This window comes from Piliocolobus tephrosceles, chromosome 4, assembly GCF_002776525.5.
Source record: "Piliocolobus tephrosceles isolate RC106 chromosome 4, ASM277652v3, whole genome shotgun sequence".
In the NCBI taxonomy this organism is placed as follows: domain Eukaryota; kingdom Metazoa; phylum Chordata; class Mammalia; order Primates; family Cercopithecidae; genus Piliocolobus; species Piliocolobus tephrosceles.
Window position 1 is genome coordinate 176,839,812 of NC_045437.1, and position 17,268 is coordinate 176,857,079.

At 38.9% G+C, this 17,268-nt stretch overlaps 2 protein-coding genes across 6 annotated transcripts in view; one reads left to right on the forward strand and one right to left on the reverse strand.

The window, feature by feature from the left end:
* Nucleotides 1-3,245, forward strand: part of MCC (MCC regulator of WNT signaling pathway) — a 469,138-nt gene extending 465,893 nt beyond the window's left edge. For both annotated transcript variants that reach the window (XM_023197695.2, XM_023197703.1), the window contains one exon: nucleotides 1,689-3,245. In XM_023197695.2, coding sequence (XP_023053463.1) covers nucleotides 1,689-1,869 — 181 coding nt within the window. In that variant the 3' untranslated portion in view covers nucleotides 1,870-3,245. The remainder of the gene's footprint in view (nucleotides 1-1,688) is intronic.
* Nucleotides 3,246-8,136: 4,891 nt separating this feature from the next.
* DCP2 (decapping mRNA 2) overlaps nucleotides 8,137-17,268 on the reverse strand; it is a 43,285-nt gene continuing 34,153 nt past the window's right edge. For all 4 annotated transcript variants that reach the window (XM_023197738.2, XM_023197728.2, XM_031935499.1 and 1 more), the window contains one exon: nucleotides 8,137-15,763. In XM_023197738.2, coding sequence (XP_023053506.1) covers nucleotides 15,600-15,763 — 164 coding nt within the window. In that variant the 3' untranslated portion in view covers nucleotides 8,137-15,599. The remainder of the gene's footprint in view (nucleotides 15,764-17,268) is intronic.

Genomic DNA, 17,268 nt, shown 5'->3' on the forward strand with positions numbered 1-17,268 from the left:
ATACCCAGCCCCACCACCCTCCCCCGGTGGTGCTTGGACTGACTCCCGCATGCGGACACAGCACCAGGGATGGACATTCCCCTAACTCTGGAGAACTGACTCTAGACAGTGGGTGAGTCCCTACCTGGCGCTCTAAGAACCTGGTCTTCCTTACAGCAACCTCTCCCAAGATATTCCATGGAAACTAAGAAATGCTCAGTAACAACATCCTCTGGCCAAATGTAGCATACTGTGGTATGTGCCTCCTGATACTATGTATCTTAAGGGTTCTGAGAAGTCATACAATAAAAAATCTGTTTAAACAGTATTTTCCAAACAAAATTGGCTATGGAATTTATTTGAGCAACACCATCTCCACTGGAATACTTTAGGAAATACTGCTCTGGCCAGTTGCAGTGGCTCAAGCCTGTAATCCCAGCACTTTGGGAGGCCGAGACGGGCGGATCACGAGGTCAGGAGATCGAGATCATCCTGGCTAACTCGGTGAAACCCTGTCTCTACTAAAAAAAAAAAAAAAAAAAAAAAAAAAAATACAAAAAACTAGCCAGGCGAGGTGGCGGGCGCCTGTAATCCCAGCTACTCCGGAGGCTGAGGCAGGAGAATGGCGTGAACCCGGGAGGGGGAGCTTGCAGTGAGCTGAGATCCGGCCACTGCACTCCAGCCTGGGCAACAGAGCAAGACTCCGTCTCAAAAAAAAAAAAAAAGGAAATACTGCTGTAAGACTCGGCTCAGGACTCTTCTCTATAAAAAACGGAGGACCTCAAAGAGCTTTTGTTCCTGTAAGTTGTATTTATTGATACTTCTCATGTTAGAAACTAACACCAAGATAAATTCTTTAAAGTTTTTATTTCATTTACAAAAAAAACAAATGGCATTTTTATGAAAAACTATTTTCCAAGAAATAATTAGAAAGTGGCACTGGTCTTAGAATTCTGCAAATCTTTAATGTCTGGCTTAATAGAAGACAGCTGGGTTCTGACGGTTGCTTCTGCAGTCAATAGTATGTGGCTATCTATTGAGAACACCTGGCATCATCCAGCTCTATAGTTGGAAATAAAAGCTCAAGATCTCACAGACCTCCTGAATGGGTTTTACAAACCCCTGGGGTGAGTCCTCAAACTGTCTGGGAGAACAGCTGTAAGGTTAATGACGGTACGTGGACTGGACTTACCTGGGCTCACTGTGTACCCTCACCCACCAGGCTCTGGTGGGGCAGTTCAAAAGCCTATATATTCCATGTTTGGCTTTGCAGCATTGGCTTATGGTCTAATTTAATACTCTTGAGTCCCACCAGCCCAAAGCATAAAGGGAAGCTAGAACAAGAACAATCTCTCTGCTCTCATCCCAGGTATGGTCACTGATTGCAGTGCCTCAGGAATACACTCCTGTAAGGGTAGATGTTGCAAGCAACCATGGAGGAATAGGCCCACTCTTTGTATTTATCCATTTTGGACTTGGCCAGTTTGGATTGTTGGTTTGACTCTTAGAACCCCTTCTAATATGTGAGAATGACCAGCATCTAGCAATCCGGCTGGTTTCATCAGGGTTAAGCCAGTAGGTGACTGGCCATTGAGTGTTGACATCCTGGTGCTGTCCCTCCTCTCACCACTAGATTTCAGATTCTTACCGAAGAGGCTGAGTGATCTTTCTCTGAATCTTCATACTAATTTCCCTTCATTCCCACCTAGCAACCTGGTGGCTGCCTATGAGAAAGCAAAGAAGAAGCATCAAAACAAACTGAAGAAGTTAGAGTCGCAGATGATGGCCATGGTGGAGAGACATGAGACCCAAGTGAGGATGCTCAAGCAAAGAATAGCTCTGCTGGAGGAGGAGAACTCCAGGCCACACACCAATGAAACTTCGCTTTAATCAGCACTCACGCACCCGACTTCTGCCGTGGGAAGTACGCTGCAGCAGGCCACTGAGCACAGAAGGGCCCATGTTCTTGTTGGGAGGAGGAGGAAAGGGAAGGCTGGCAGGTAGGTCGGCACTTGGACAATGGAGTGCCCCAACTCAGCCCTTGGGGTGGACTGTATCCAGAGGTGCCCACTCTTGCCTCCCTGGCCCACAACAGCATGTAAACACATGTTCTGTGCCTGCTCAGCAGAACCTTGTTTCTGCTTTCAGCATTCACTCTCTTTCCTCTTCTGGTCTGGCAGCTGTGCATCAGTGGGATCCTAGGCATTTGTTTCTGTAAGATTTTCCATTCTATCCTCTTTTTGGTAGATGGTGGGCTCTGGCTCTTCTAGGATCTCCAGTTTCTCCTCTTTCCTCCTGCTTCATGGGAAAACAGACGTGTATGTGCCTCCAGCATTTAAAAGGACTGCTGATTTGTTTACTGCAGCAAGGCTTTGGTTTTCAAGCCCCAGGTCTCAACTTTAAGGTAGAGACGGTCATAAGAGGTGTTCTCTGGGAGTTACAGGTCATGGGAAGAGGGTAGACAGGTGTTACTTACAGTCCCAGATACACTCAAGTTACAGACCACCACCAGGACTGTGCCTGAACAATTTTGTATTGAGAGAATAAAAACTTCCTTCAACCTTCATTTCGGAGGCAGGGCCAGGAAGGGAGCATTCTCTTGATTCTGGGATTTCTCCCTCTCAGTGGAGCCTTATTAATATCCAAGACTTAGAGTTGAGAATCTTTTTGATGCCTATAGTGGAACTAAAATTGTATCAGGGGTTTCTTCAAGAGCAGAGAAACATTATTAGCACTTCCTGCCCCAGGGCACTACGTAATTGCTGTTCTGCTGAATCAGATCTCTTCCACGTGGGTACATTTGTAGCTCTGGACCTGTCTCTACCTAAGGACAAGACATTGAGGAGCTACTGAACATTTTGTAAAACGGATCACGCCTACTTAAGAGTGTGCGTAACCCCCAGTTCCAGACTCAGCTCCTGTTGTCATGACGGCGACAGGGTGAAGGAATGGTTGCTAAGGCTTCTTTTCACCCCAGATACATGGTCATGGTTGCATATGGTGCTTAAAAGGTTAAAGTTCAAGCAAAGCGTGCACAGGGCTAGGCAGGACCAAAGTACCTGAATTCTTTCAGGAAGGTCTTCCATCTTAAAACAAATTCATTATTCTTTTTCAGTTTTACCCCACCTCTGTTCTACACTGATACACTTGAAGGACCATTTACTGTTTTTTTTCTGTAGCACCAGAGAATCCATCCAAAGTTCCCTATGGAAAACATGTTCCAGTGCCACAGCTGACTACAAATTAAACTTGATGAGGTTTCTGCAGTAGAGTCTCTGTGTCCATGAGCTATGGGTGGGTCTATTTTCAGAGCATGATACAAATTCCACAGCCTTCTGTTCAATGGAGGATACTCCAGCCACCAATTCGGAGAGTAGACAGTTCTATCCGAAAAGCAACCACGGAGAGGCCAGCAGTGGGGCTGCCCATCTCCAAAACAAAACAAAAAATCAATTGGTTTCAGTCTAGAAGGACCGGCTTTGGGGTGCTTTGATCGCTATGAAAATGCCCACTGGTTTCTATCCATCGTTTGGTCAGTTAGGTCCTGTGATTTTTTTTTTTTTTTTTTTTGAGATGGAGTCTCACTCTTGTTACCCAGGCTGGAGTGCAGTGGCGTGATCTTGGCTCACTGCAACCTCTGCCTCCCGGGTTCAAGCGATTCTCCTGCCTCAGCCTCCTGAGTGGCTAAGTGTGGTGGGAGTAGCCACCACACCCAGCTAATTTTTGGTATTGTTAACAGAGACCGTTTCACCACGTTGGCGAGGCTGGTCTCGAACTCCTAACCGCCGGTGATCCACCCGCCTCCGCCTCCCAAAGTGCTGGGATTACAGGCATGAGCCACTGTGCCTGGCCATTCCTGTGATTTTTTAAAAAATTAATTTTTACTTTTCGTATAAAGTTGCATTTTGTCATGAGGAAAATGCTTTGGCTAAAGCCAAAAAAAAAAAAATCAGTTTTCACCATTTTTCCAGCTTGCCTAGGGAAACGACCTCCCTTGAGCAAAGTGGGATGTGCGTGGCTCTTTTGTGATTAAGCAGGCATCAAACGGACAGCTTTCATTTTCACTGACACAGAAACATGTGGCTGAAGCAGGAATAAAATCCTGCCTACTGACTTCTGTCTCCATTCTTGCTCCAAGTAAAATCAGAGAACCTCCCCTTCTTGGCCCTTTAATTCACCCAGGCAGAGGCAGCTTCAGCTCCTCTGTTAAAGGCCCCAGTTTTACTCATTCTACCTGACCTTAGTTTGATTTTAATACTTTCAAATATGTGATGATTTGGGTAAAAACTATTTTGCAGGCAAAAGTGTTACTTTTATAAATATGTATAATAAAAAAGCTATAAAAGTTCTTCCTTTCCTTGTATTTTTCAAATACTCCCCAAGACACAATCCTTGAAGGTGAACTGGCTGGCACTTGATTATGCTAATTGTGGGAGCTACTGAACTATACTGATTAAGTTAAATGCTTGCAGGTGCCTGGGTAATTTTCCTTTGTGTATAACCTGGCTTTACCTGAATTTTTCTCTAATATCTCCATTGAGGGTTAACAATGATCTTGATTCTAATTTATATGAGTTTAAAAACCTTTGGATTTCGTATTTTGAATTGTTCTCCCTAGTTTCCTCAATGGTTACCCCCCTTTTTAGTTAGTAACCATCTCTGTTCAGAATTCAGTCTTTGGCTTTTGAAGAAATGGGCACGGGGCAAAAGGACCCATTTCACGGTTCCCTTGGAATATATTTCCCATTGTTGGACTGAGGCAAACAAAACCAACTGTGCAAATCACAAGCAAAAGAGACTTCTGTCCATAGTTGGAGTGCCATCAGTATGAGCTTACCAGCTACAAAACCTGTCATAGACTGGGGAACAGTATGATTCTTTACTGAAACTTAGTTTTCTGAAGTTAGTTAATATCCATGCTGCCTGAAACAAATGTTATGTTTAGCATTTTTAAAATTAACTGCTTAATTCTCCTTTCAGATGCATGCACTAAGTCTTCTCTGAGCTTGCAGCAGTATTTTAAGAGGGACCTCAGAGAATTCTGTAAGTCACAGCCTTGACATTCTACTCCAAAAGGCAGTCCAAATTAGAGCCCACAGGCTTTTTCTTAAAAGCTATTAGGAAGTAGTAAGAAATTTACCACTCTAAGGAAAACATGAAACTATCTGAAAGTCTTCTGGTTCCTAACTGGATACAGATTAGATTATTTTAAATGAAAAAAAAAAAGTGACCCATAGTTACCTGATCGAGATTGGACTGCCCATGTCACTGGCATGAATTAAAGAACCTCCATAGTTGCCTGTTCCCTTCTGAAGGTGTTCCTATGGCCCACAAGAATTATCCAGCAATCACCTTAAGTCTATCAATCAACCTTAATAGCTCTCAAGAGTTAGTTTGGATTATCAAGCTTTAAATAAAGTGATAAGATATCAAGACTATTAAAAAAAATAAACATTTCTGAAAGTGTCTTTTCCTCCATAAGGCTTTAAACCATTTGCAAATTCTTCATTGGTAGTATGTCCCAATCATTCTATTAAACTATTTATAGCTCCACCTACTTCTAGACTCAGCAAACAGAACTACTACTAAGAATATTTGTAGAGCCAAAATAATAAGAGACTCCTGTAATGGCTGAGATTTCTGCACTGACCCTGATTAGGATGCAGCCATAGGGCTACCAAAGTTTTCAGCGAGCGCTGGGGAGGTAGAGCATAAATAACTTTTTTTTTCTGCAGAAGGTGATGGCTTTATAGAACACTATAAAATTTTTCAGGAAAACATACAGCAGTTTTTCTTATCCAATGGGAACAGCCTATTTGACAAGGAATGATACAAGTTTGATTCACCTTTGAGCACTCTTACAAAGTTTATAGAAGTGGCATAACTGGTTACAAAACAAAAATTCACTTAAAGTTTATCCACATCCTACAAATCTTACGTTTATATAGGTCAGGTTAAAGTAAGCTCCAAACCTGTGGCCTTCAGAAGTAGCTCCTGTTTCGCACACCTGAAATTACTCTAACTTAATACATTTGTATTCTCTAAGAAATAATGCTGACTGCTGTCACCACAGCATCACTCATCTCTCAGTGGCTGTTAAAATAGAAACAAGTGGGAAAAAAGTACACAAGTTGATAGCAGCTGTTCATGTATTCTTGTTTTGCTAATACCTGTGTAGAGATAGACAGTTTCACATGCAGACCACCATACATTTTTGCTTAAAGGTTACATTGGGTAAATTCTTTCTCACATTACATCTGGGTGAGATTTTGCATGTGACCAAGATGAAGAAATCATTCAGTCCTGGAAACATCAACTGCTGTGAAAAACCACATCCTTGACTAGTACTTAATCTTTCCACAGTCATTCATCTGCTAATCAGGTGAAATATCAGCTCAGCAGAACAAGGCAAGTTATATACAAATTTCCCCCACATTCACACTGATGCCGTACTTAGTAATTCTGGCTCTACCATTCACTTTTGCACTTTTTGCAAATCAAATTCATGTGGAAAAATGTTCTGTTTGTAGAACTCATAGTATTCACTTATAGTGCTCATGTCAGGAATGGCAACTGAGTAACAGCCCGATAATCTGCTTCTGTTTGAACCTAATGCAAAGATAATAAAACATGTCCACTTCTTTTCTAGTTCTAATCAGTTTTTAGACATCTTCTCAAGACATCTTCTCAAGACTTACTTTGCATGAGATTTGTTTCCTATTATTTGAAAATGTGCTGTACACTTGAATTAGAAAAACCTGCTTGAATGTATTGTCAGTTGTTAAAGCACATGTGACTAAGTTTGCATTTGTCAGTATTGTTCTACTGTTTGTACTGAAAGTCTCATTTTAAAATTGCTACTTAACACTGTACTATACCTTGTAATTTTTTAGATTCTTCACTTGTATTCTTTAAATGTTTCCAGATGCCTTTAGTTTTAGCTGCTGTAAAATAGCTACTTTGTGTTATTTGATATAGAATTGTTTTTTAAAAACTCCATTTATTTATACAGAGACATTTATAATATTTTACAAACATTCTTATATTCTGAATAAATATTTCTAATTCCACAGTGTACCTTAACTGTGTTACTTAAAGGGTAAGGCTATCCTTCTGTAGAACTGTTTGTCATACAGGCAAATATCAAATCCATGATGCTCACATGAAATCAAGTGTCTAATCAAAGCAAGGGGGCTGGAAATAAGACTATTATTAGATCAAAATGGCCAAAGAACCCTCCTTTAGAGCCCATTTCTATTTGGCTTTTTAAAATTTGGCATAAATCAGAAGCTATCTGTTGAAGAGTCTTTTCCCCTCTTAAAGATCATTAAAACAGGGAACATAATCAAGGACTGGAAATGCAAGGAAGTCATACAGGACAACAAGATGGCAAGCAGCTTTGCAACACGTCTATTAGAGAAAGACTACAATGTTCTCAAGTTTTCACTATGGAAGGAAAGTAACTTTGACGCTAAGTATAACACACTGATCACTCTCCTTTTGAAAATTTTAGATAAAAGTTACTATCATATAGCTAAGGTCTCTAATGGAAAAGAATGTACTTCTTTTCCCCCGAGATCCAAGGTTAAGTATTCCTATTGCAAAACCTGATTCTAGCACAAACTTAAGACTTGCTGGATTTTAAATACCTAATGAATTCACATCTCAAGCCTTAAACTATAATCTTGCTTTAAAGCAACAAACTTAATTGAGATATTTTCATTTTTGCAGAGACTCTACAATATTTCTTCCTGGCTTTTTTTCCCCCAGACGGAGTCTTGCTCTGTTCGCCCAGGCTGGAGTGCAGCGGCATGATCTCAGCTCACTACTGCAACCTCCGCCCCCTGGGGTCAAGGGATTCCCCTGCCTCAGCCTCCCAAGTAGCTGGGACTACAGACGCGCACCACCACACCTGGCTAATTTTTGTATTTTTGGTTTCACCATGTTGGTCAGGCTGGTCTCGAACTTCTGACCTCATGATCCACCCACAGTGCTGGGATTATAGGTATGAGCCACCGTGCCCAGCTTCTTCCTGTTACATAAACATACTTTTATCATATTCATCTCATATTTGCCATTTGTATTGGTCCAAAGAGACAGCAACCACAATGAGCAGCTCAGAACCTAGACAACAAGTAACGGTAGCAGTAACCAAGCTAAGGTAATCACAAACTGCCCAAGCAGCCAATTTTATTGACATTACAAACAATCTAACACAATGATGTTTTTACAGAAAGCCAGTATCTGACCAACCTTCCATCATTCAAATTGTATTTTGTAAGATTAAAAGGCTTTTAGTTTCTAACCTATCATTTACATCAAAAAACTTTCAAAAAATTAGAGCATTAACTGTTAAGACATAGGATTCTGTTCATTTTCTCAGTGGAGAGTACAGAGTACAGCTGACATTCTAGTGGGTCTTTGGAATTACAGTAATCCTGAAAACATTTAAACTCCAATTCACAAACATGAATCACTGGAATCCTTTGATAGTCATACCCAGCAATAGAGGTAAAAGTCAGTCTTTATCCTTTCGTTAACACTTAGGGAAAAAGACAAAGTTGCTGTTTACCTACAACAACATAAATCTAGAAACAAAGTAAAACTTGTTCTAAATGTTTCAGTTCTTCTAACAAGGTGAACACTACAGGTGTTTTGGGGTTCCTTTTCTCCTATCAGTAAATGTTTGACAATTTACAAAAGAGCACCAAGAACTCTAATACCATGAACAGAATCACTTGAAGTAGGTTTACTTATACAGTCTTTCTCCAAGCATTAAAATGCCCTATAAGGTAAAATAAAACACTGCTATAATCTAGGCAAAAATTAAAGCTTAAATCATTTCACATAAGACAAAAATAATTACTAAGGAAATAAAGTTCACAAATCTACTTGGTTATCACATTTACTCTAAAGTCCGATTTTTTCATTGACCATAATATATTTAGTGAAACATTTCCTCAGTTTTTGTCTACCAGCAAAAGGTCTCAAAATAATTTAACATGACTCAGCATAAATATCTTCACCTTTTTCAGACTAAAACTTACTCCCAAATTGTTTAAAGACTATGTATCTTCCAGTAACGTCTTTAAAGCATAACATAAAAAGCCACATCAAATCTTGTTTTGGAAATAGGCACAGTATTAAAAAGTCAAGTCTTATCCCCTTTCCCATCCAAACTAATTTGTATGCTCTATTTTGGTTAGACAAAAGACAATCTTATTAAGAGAACATCACTTAAAAATGCTAATACATGAATTATAATTCTGTTTATTTTATTCTGAATTAGATTGTTTTCAATTTTTATTAAAGCTAACAGATAAAACTGAATTGTACATGGATATAGGATAAGTCAATAATTACCAAGGATGATTTTTTAAAAGTACTATAAGGGATTAAGCTAATAAGCAAACTTTAAAACAATTATTTTTAAAAAATAGACATAAAGCAAAATAGTTCATGGTTTTTATTGTCCTTCGCTATTTTTGTTATTGAAGAAGGTTTCTAATATTTGTAAAATGGAAGTCAGGTTAGCTGTCTCCTTTCCTAACTTCTAAGTGAAATATGACCAAAGAACTTTAAGACTCATTTCTTTGGACACTTGCATTTAACATTAAATGATTACTTGTGCAACATCCTAACACAAACCTAAAAGGAACCAAAGAGACAGCAGTCCCCTAGAACAGTAGTGAAATGCACAAAGAAACTCTTAGCAGTATGTCTTCTGTGCTTTTCTGTCAGTGCGTATCATATGTATAGTGCATAAAGAATACAAGTCTACTGTTATATGTTCCAAAAGCACTAACCCATCTAATCGACCAATCGCTGAAGAATTATCTAAATTTCATTCACAGTTGATAACCTTGACTTTCATTTGCTGCCAGTCTATTCCTAAATATCACAAAAGCATATGCCTGCTAATCTCTTAAAACTTAAAAAATGACAATGCAGACTTGTGCTCAAAATGAAGCTACAGATTTAGAACCTCAGATTCAATGAACTCAAAGGAGAATACATTAAAATGTTAAATTTGACCTCAGAAATTCCACTATACTAAGGATGTTGCCTAAGACCTCTCAAAGACTGAAGACCAGCAGAACACTGCCCATTTCACTCTAGAACCACACAGAAGTCTGCTGTTCCCAAGCCAATGTGAAAGCTACAAGCATTGAGACTCAAAAGAGCACAAGTGTCCACAGGTGCCCCAAACATCAAAAGTGAGATCACCTTCTCAGGAAGGAAAGATAAAATCACTACTTGCAAGTCTGTGGCAGGTTTGCTATAGAGATGTAATACAAATTTAAAAAGATGGATTATTCTACAGAAATGATAAGACACCAGGGAGAAAAAAAGGACTCAATGGACTTTTTCCTGGCCAGTCACACCAAGAAAAAGGATTAAGAAACAACAGGTCTTCAAATGGCACTTAATGAACAGTGGCCAATAACCCAAAAACCACCCAACCACCTACAGGAAACCTTCCCCCAAAAAGCAGAAAACATATATTCAGGGCTGCAGTCTTCTACTGGACTAAAAGACTGAAGTCTACTAAACATTAGGGTCCACGTGGGACAAAGTTACAAACACAAGCAATTGATTTCTGCATTCACTCTTCGGAGTGCCTTTGACCAATGCTACCCAACTAACGTAAGCACCCTGTGAAAGCGCATTCCTTTTAGGTTGTGCCTTCAAGCTGCTAACATAGCTAGACCATACTCCTCTGCTAACCACAGAAGATCCAAGATAAATGGAATGTTTTTATTGGTGATTTCATTACTCTGATAACCCAGATTAAAGATTTCATTATGAACCATTCTCAAGATAAGACCCCCATACTTTATCATAGTTTTTCTTGACACTTGTTTGTACTCAGCTGGTGGAAGTCAACCCTTTAAGTCCACTCCCATGCATGAGAGTAACTTTCACTCTTTTCCCTATTTACAGACTACTATTTCCATAGTAAATGCTGTTTGTCACAAGGAAGTTAGATGGAAAAGAATGAATCACCATTTAGGACAAATGTATAACCACTGTGATGTGACCGACACCACAGCAGATTATGGCTGTGTTCTGAGTTGTCTTCCTGTAAGAAAGCAGTGCGCTCGAGTTTGACTGGAGTTCTACAGTATCAGTACAGGAAGGACCAGACTCCTCACCACTCCACACCAACAGTCTTTAAAGTGAGAAAAATTACTTTAAGTTCACTGGATTGCTTGGCAATCATACTTCGAAAAAATTAACTTTATCCAGGGCTAGAAAACACTCGACAATGGCGATACATGCGCATATACAGATATTCATATATATACAGATAGACAGATATTCATATATATATGAATGACTACACTTAGGCCATGCAATGGTCACATGTCTAGCCTGGAACATAATATAGCACTCAAATATTGATAAATACTCTAAAGTTTCTTTCTTATACTCTTTGCCCAGCATCTATAGCTATTCTTCTCCCTTCAAGACACTTTGATTCTATAACAATAATCTATCATTTTTTTTGAAACTGCAATCCAGAATCCTACTTTGAAAGCATGGGGCAAAGCCTGTACCGCCCATTTGCAATCTGCCATCTTTCTGACACAGGAGTACAGACTTCAAGAGTAACTCTAGGAAGCAAAAAGATGCTGAGAAAGCCCATCATAATCTCATATTTAGAATTTTTGGCAACTAGACAAATGCACTTTAAAGTCTTAGGACATAACACAAAATGAGAAACTACCTAGACTTTACCAAGCTGTCAGGAATACCGTTTGACAAAATTGTTTTTACTAACACTTGTTTACCTAGACAAGGTATGTAAAGGATACCTTCAAACAAAAAAAAAAGTTTGTCTTGCTTATTAATCTAAAGTTACAACAACACATATGAACCCCATCCCCCCAGGCTAGAAAATAATCCAAGTCAAAATTACTAGGAAGAAAGGTTAACGAATCTGACTTTATTACTATGATTAACATACAAAGAAAGTACTGCCTCAGAAAATATAGAAACACAAAAGATGTCAATCAAAACAGTCTCAGGAGGCAGGGAGGTCCACTGGTACAAAAACACAGATAAAAAGCCAAAAGAGACCAGCTCGACCAACATGGAAAAACCCCATCTCTACTAAAAATACAGAATTAGCCAGGCGCGGTGGCGCATGCCTGTAATCCCAGCTACAGAATCGCTTGAACCCAGGAGGCGGAGGTTGCGGTGAGCCAAGATTGCACCATTGCACTCCAGCCTGGGCAACAAGAGTGAAACTCCGTCTAAAAAAAAAAAGCCAAGAGAGGGTATTGTGGTAAGAAAAGTAACTTGGCAAAATGTCTAATTTTTATAATTAACTTTGCTTTCCTTACCGTTTAACTGTTGGAGATGAAAAGAGAAAGGATGAGAAATAGGTCTGTGAGAGAACAGGTAGTGTTTTTAACACACACATGCACTCAGACCTTAACTTCTCTATAGGACACAATATGGTGAATTTTATAGAAGAATCTAATTCCTATAGTAGAAGGCTGTTATTTACTCAGATTTGAATTCCTTTATATGACATTACATACAAATTACTAAAGCCTTCAAAAGGAAAAGTACCAACTCAATCTTACAGCATAAAATTACTTTCATTATATGTCTTCATTAGCTATACTTACTGATATTTAATAGAAAAATAAGGATATTCAAAGCTCAGAATAGCAAGTAGTGACCAAAATTCCTTTGACAGCATTGGGAGACTCTCCTTTATATATGAATACAAAAATCCAACTTAATTTTCCAACATCTTTAATCAAATTTCACCCACACTATATGAGTTCTATTAGGCCTCTCCAAATGCTCATGTCTCAGGAGGGTATCACTATTTGAAATCCTAAACCATTCATATGCTACTTCTTAACACAAATTTTTGAAAAGCATGTAAACCACATCCTTATCTTTTGGATTACAATGGTTAGGTACAAAAACAATTCATTTAGCATCTTATAAATCATTAAAGTTATACATAAAAGCACCCACAAATGGTTTTAAAATAAAAGATTCACAGTGCACTGCACCTTGGAACATACAGGGTTGGAACATAACATTTAAAAAGTGAATTCCAAGACCGGTATCTCTCTCAAAGACAAAACATAATGAAGCAAACCAACTACTCTTCTCATCTAGCTTCTTAAAATGCAGCACTCAGTAGAAGTAAATTATTGCATATTCAGCATACTCCTTTATCACTTGATTTCCTCAAACCATACTAAAATTTCTCAAAGGAGAAATCCAGTTCACTAAGCATGGCCTTTCTCAAGGTAACCTGAACACTGAGAAACTATTACCCAGGTTTGAGGGAATAAGTATAGTAGATGTACCTAAAACAGGTACATCCAACTTAAATATTTTCTGCATAGTTAAGTCACATCACACACATAAACTTTAACTCACATCTTTTAACATTTTTTTAACCTCAAACTTTGAGGAGAGCTAAAAGCCTGAAGTTACCATAATCACATCCCAACAATACCCTTATATTTTGTTCCACAGTGCATTAAATAAAGCAGCGCAACAGCAATAACATTTAACCATAGTTAAACTACTGTAATCACAAAGATCATTTGTTGGTTCTTGAAAAGGCTCAACACCATTAGAGGCCGTACTTCCGGTAACTAACTCTAATCTCTTTTGCTTCAGTATTGAGAGCTGACAAATCCAACTCCACAGGCACCAGGAAGACTGGCCAAAGTATGCACTTGAAAAGAAAAAAAAAACACACATACAAAAAAAAAAAAAACAACACAGTAAAAGTTAAATGGTTTCCAGAAGACAGTAAATGAGTGAAAATTATTCATCTGCCAGGCCAACTACATTTTCACTCCTTTAACAACAGAAGTCTGGAATGCTGGGACCAACTAAAAACATGGCTCAAAGAGACCCAAGCAAAGCAGCCGTATTTCTGAAAAGGACAGTAAAAGCTTCCATATAATGCATTAAAAAGCAAAGGTCACAGGGTTCAAACATTTGTCACATTAAAAGACGCAGGATTCTGAATATCATAATTCTATACACACTGCTTTAATTGTGAATTCTCCTGCTTAGCACCAAAAGGGTGACACCTTCATTAATAAATAGAATTTCTCCTTTAAAATCAAGCCATTTAAAAGCTAAAGCAAAGTACTACTAAGCGAATTCCTTAAATAGCCCTTCTTTTAAAAGTCCCATGAGTTTCAGTGGAACCCGATTAAATAGGCTACCTACAAAGAATAAAGATTTCTACAATAACATTTATAAGCAGAGAAGTATTTTGTGGATACCACTGTAAAAAAGGATTTTTAAAACCCACATGATACACACACACACATATACTCGAACACCCCCCATTCCCAAGAAATTCCTTCAATGAGGTCAGATGCAGCCAAAACACTAAAGCCCCCTTAACACCCTGGTGATTGTCCTCAATTATAGCTGAAATCCTCCTTAAAATAGGCACTGCCATCCTTATGTGAATTTAAAAATTCTGAAGCAAAATACATTGCTAGGAGTGAGTTACGTATGTTACTACTGTGTAACACATATACATAACATGTAACCTAGTGAAATGCTTTATTTGGACTTGGGTAAACTGCATGCCCCTTCCCTTCTTCTCACTCCATCATCCAGGGGCTTAGCAGGCCAATAAAAGCATGTCAGTCACTGCTACTACTGCAAATTGGAACCTAATAAAACAAATGTAACAGTATTGATCCAAAGATCAACACTGGAGATGCAATGTAAAACCCAGTAATGTCAGTTCTTCATACATATTTATACAACCAGAATATAGAAGAAATTTCCACAAGAACAAAAGTCTACAAGACTAAAGGGTTGGAGGCAGGATGGTAAAGACATGACCCAAAGTAGCTGCTGGGTCTCAGCCTCCATGCTCTCTGCTACATTTCCTCCAGCAGTCTCACAGGTTTACTGACTGCATGTAACTATAGCTCAAAATCACAGCATCGACTCCCATCCACTCAAGCCCCTCCAGGCTACAGACTTTGTCCTTAGGAAGTGCTAAGAGTTCACTTTGGACATGCACATTGTATTCCAGAAGCTGCTCTCAATAAATCCTTTCACTAAAATTCCAGGGGAAGATTAGAAAGCCTCAGTGGTTAGAAGCAGAGAGAAGTACAAAATGCCACCAAAGTAGATCACCTGTAATCCCAACAAATGCGACATTTCAGCTCTTGTGTTCATGTAATAATTGGGCATTATTTTAAGTTTCTTTGAAAAACTCCAATATACTATTATTGCAATCACTGTAACAGGTAGATGGAGCATTCCCATTAACTTGGCTACTTGACAGTAACTCAATACATTATGTTCTCAACCAGAATACAAAATAAAACCCAGTCACACAGAATAAATGCCCTCAAAGAAAGCAACTTAATCTTGTACTAAACACTGAAAAGGTAAATCTGTATAAAAGGTTGTAACTGCATTTACAGTGCAAACTTGTGTTTCTTTCTACTCTCTCTTATAAACAGAAAATGTCTTCAGAAACATTGCCTCCCTGCATTTCTTTAAAACACCTGAGAAAGGTAAGGCTTGAGGAGACACCCACTCAAATCCAACAGGTCTCTGATCCTGGGATATTTACAATACATTTGCTGCTATCAAAGGTCCAAGATTTTCATTATAGCATTATGGTCAAACTTGAAACTCAAAAAGGCTCTGGATGAAAAGGGGAACTTGCAATGTCCATTACACGCCACGGGCTGTCCCTCAGCATGCTCTAGCAACTGGTCTTCATTGGAGCTAGGTAAGTCATATACAGCATCTGTTTAAAAATAAATAAATAAATAAGCTCAGTAACCTTAGTAAGAAATCAAATACTGCCCTTTGCCTTTTGTTACAAAAGAATTAGTTTTGAGTATATGTTTATCTTCCCAGACTCTAACCCTAAATAGAACTAACAAAATATGTATTTTCCTTTCCCTAAACGGGTGGTCAACTGCATTTTCAATCTATTATTATTTCCACATATTCAAAATCTTAATCTCAGTCATTAAGACCCTTGACATTCTTTTGCTTTCAAAATGAGCATAACTTTACCTCCTACATGTGCTTCACCTCCTATATGTGCATTTTGTTACAGAAAAATAAAGCTGGGGTTTACCAAGATTTCCAGGAACTTATCACCATAAAGAAAAATCCAGCTAGGCATGGTAGCTCACGCCTGTAATCCCAGCACTTTCGGAGGTCAACAAGGGCAGATCACAAGGTCAGGAGTTCAAGACCAACCTGGACAAGATGGTGAAACCCCGTCTGTACTAAAAATGCAAAAATTAGCCAGGCATGGTGGCACATGACTGTAATCCCAGCTACTCAGGAGGCTGAGGCAGGAGAATGGCTTGAACCTGGGAGCGGAGGTTGAAGTGAGCTGAGATGGCGCCATTACAACACTCCAGCCTGGGTGACACAGCGACTCCATCTCAAAAAGCAAAAGAGAAAAATGAGAAAAAAAAAAATCCAAATTTTCGAAATCATAGTAGAACAAAACTCCAATTTATCTGGGCTTTTTTTCCCCACCTTTTAAATAGACCAGGCACTTAACCAGAAAATAGGTTTGGAATGGACATCAAGAAACTCTGGCAGAAAGAAAGTCTGAAATGAGGATGAGGCTTCTTAGGACATGAATCCTTTTATACTTCTCAACACAACTCAAAATTTTATATATCCATATAATGCCCAACTAAGATCAATATACCAAGTTGCAGTGTGCTGCACCCTTTTTTTCTTTTGAGACAGAGTCTCATTCTGTTGCCCAGGCTGGAGCACAGTGATAATCACAGCTCACTCAGCCTCAACCTCCTGGGCTCAAGTGATCTTTTGCCTCAGCCTCTTAAGTAGCTGGGACTACAGGTATGTGCCACCACAACTGGCTCATTTTTAACTTTTGTAGAGACAAAAGTCTTGCTATGTTGCCCAGGCCGGCATGGTGTATATGCCCTTTTTAATGTCCCTGAATATACGACTTTTAAAAGATTCTGTAAAATAACTGATTTCTGAATATATGTTAATTAGATTTCACTATATGCCTAACATGTCCCCACCACCCAAAGTGGCCAGAAAAAAATCCTATTAAGAAGACATACTCCCGTAACTTCTCATACGATGAGGAGAAATAATAGACTCTTCAATAAATGATGCTGGGAAAACTGGATACCCACATGCAAAAGAACTAGATCCTTATCATATACCACACATAAAAATGAACTTGAAATGGATAAAAGACTTAAATGCAAGACCCGAAACTGTAGCATTCCTAGAAGAAAATAGGGG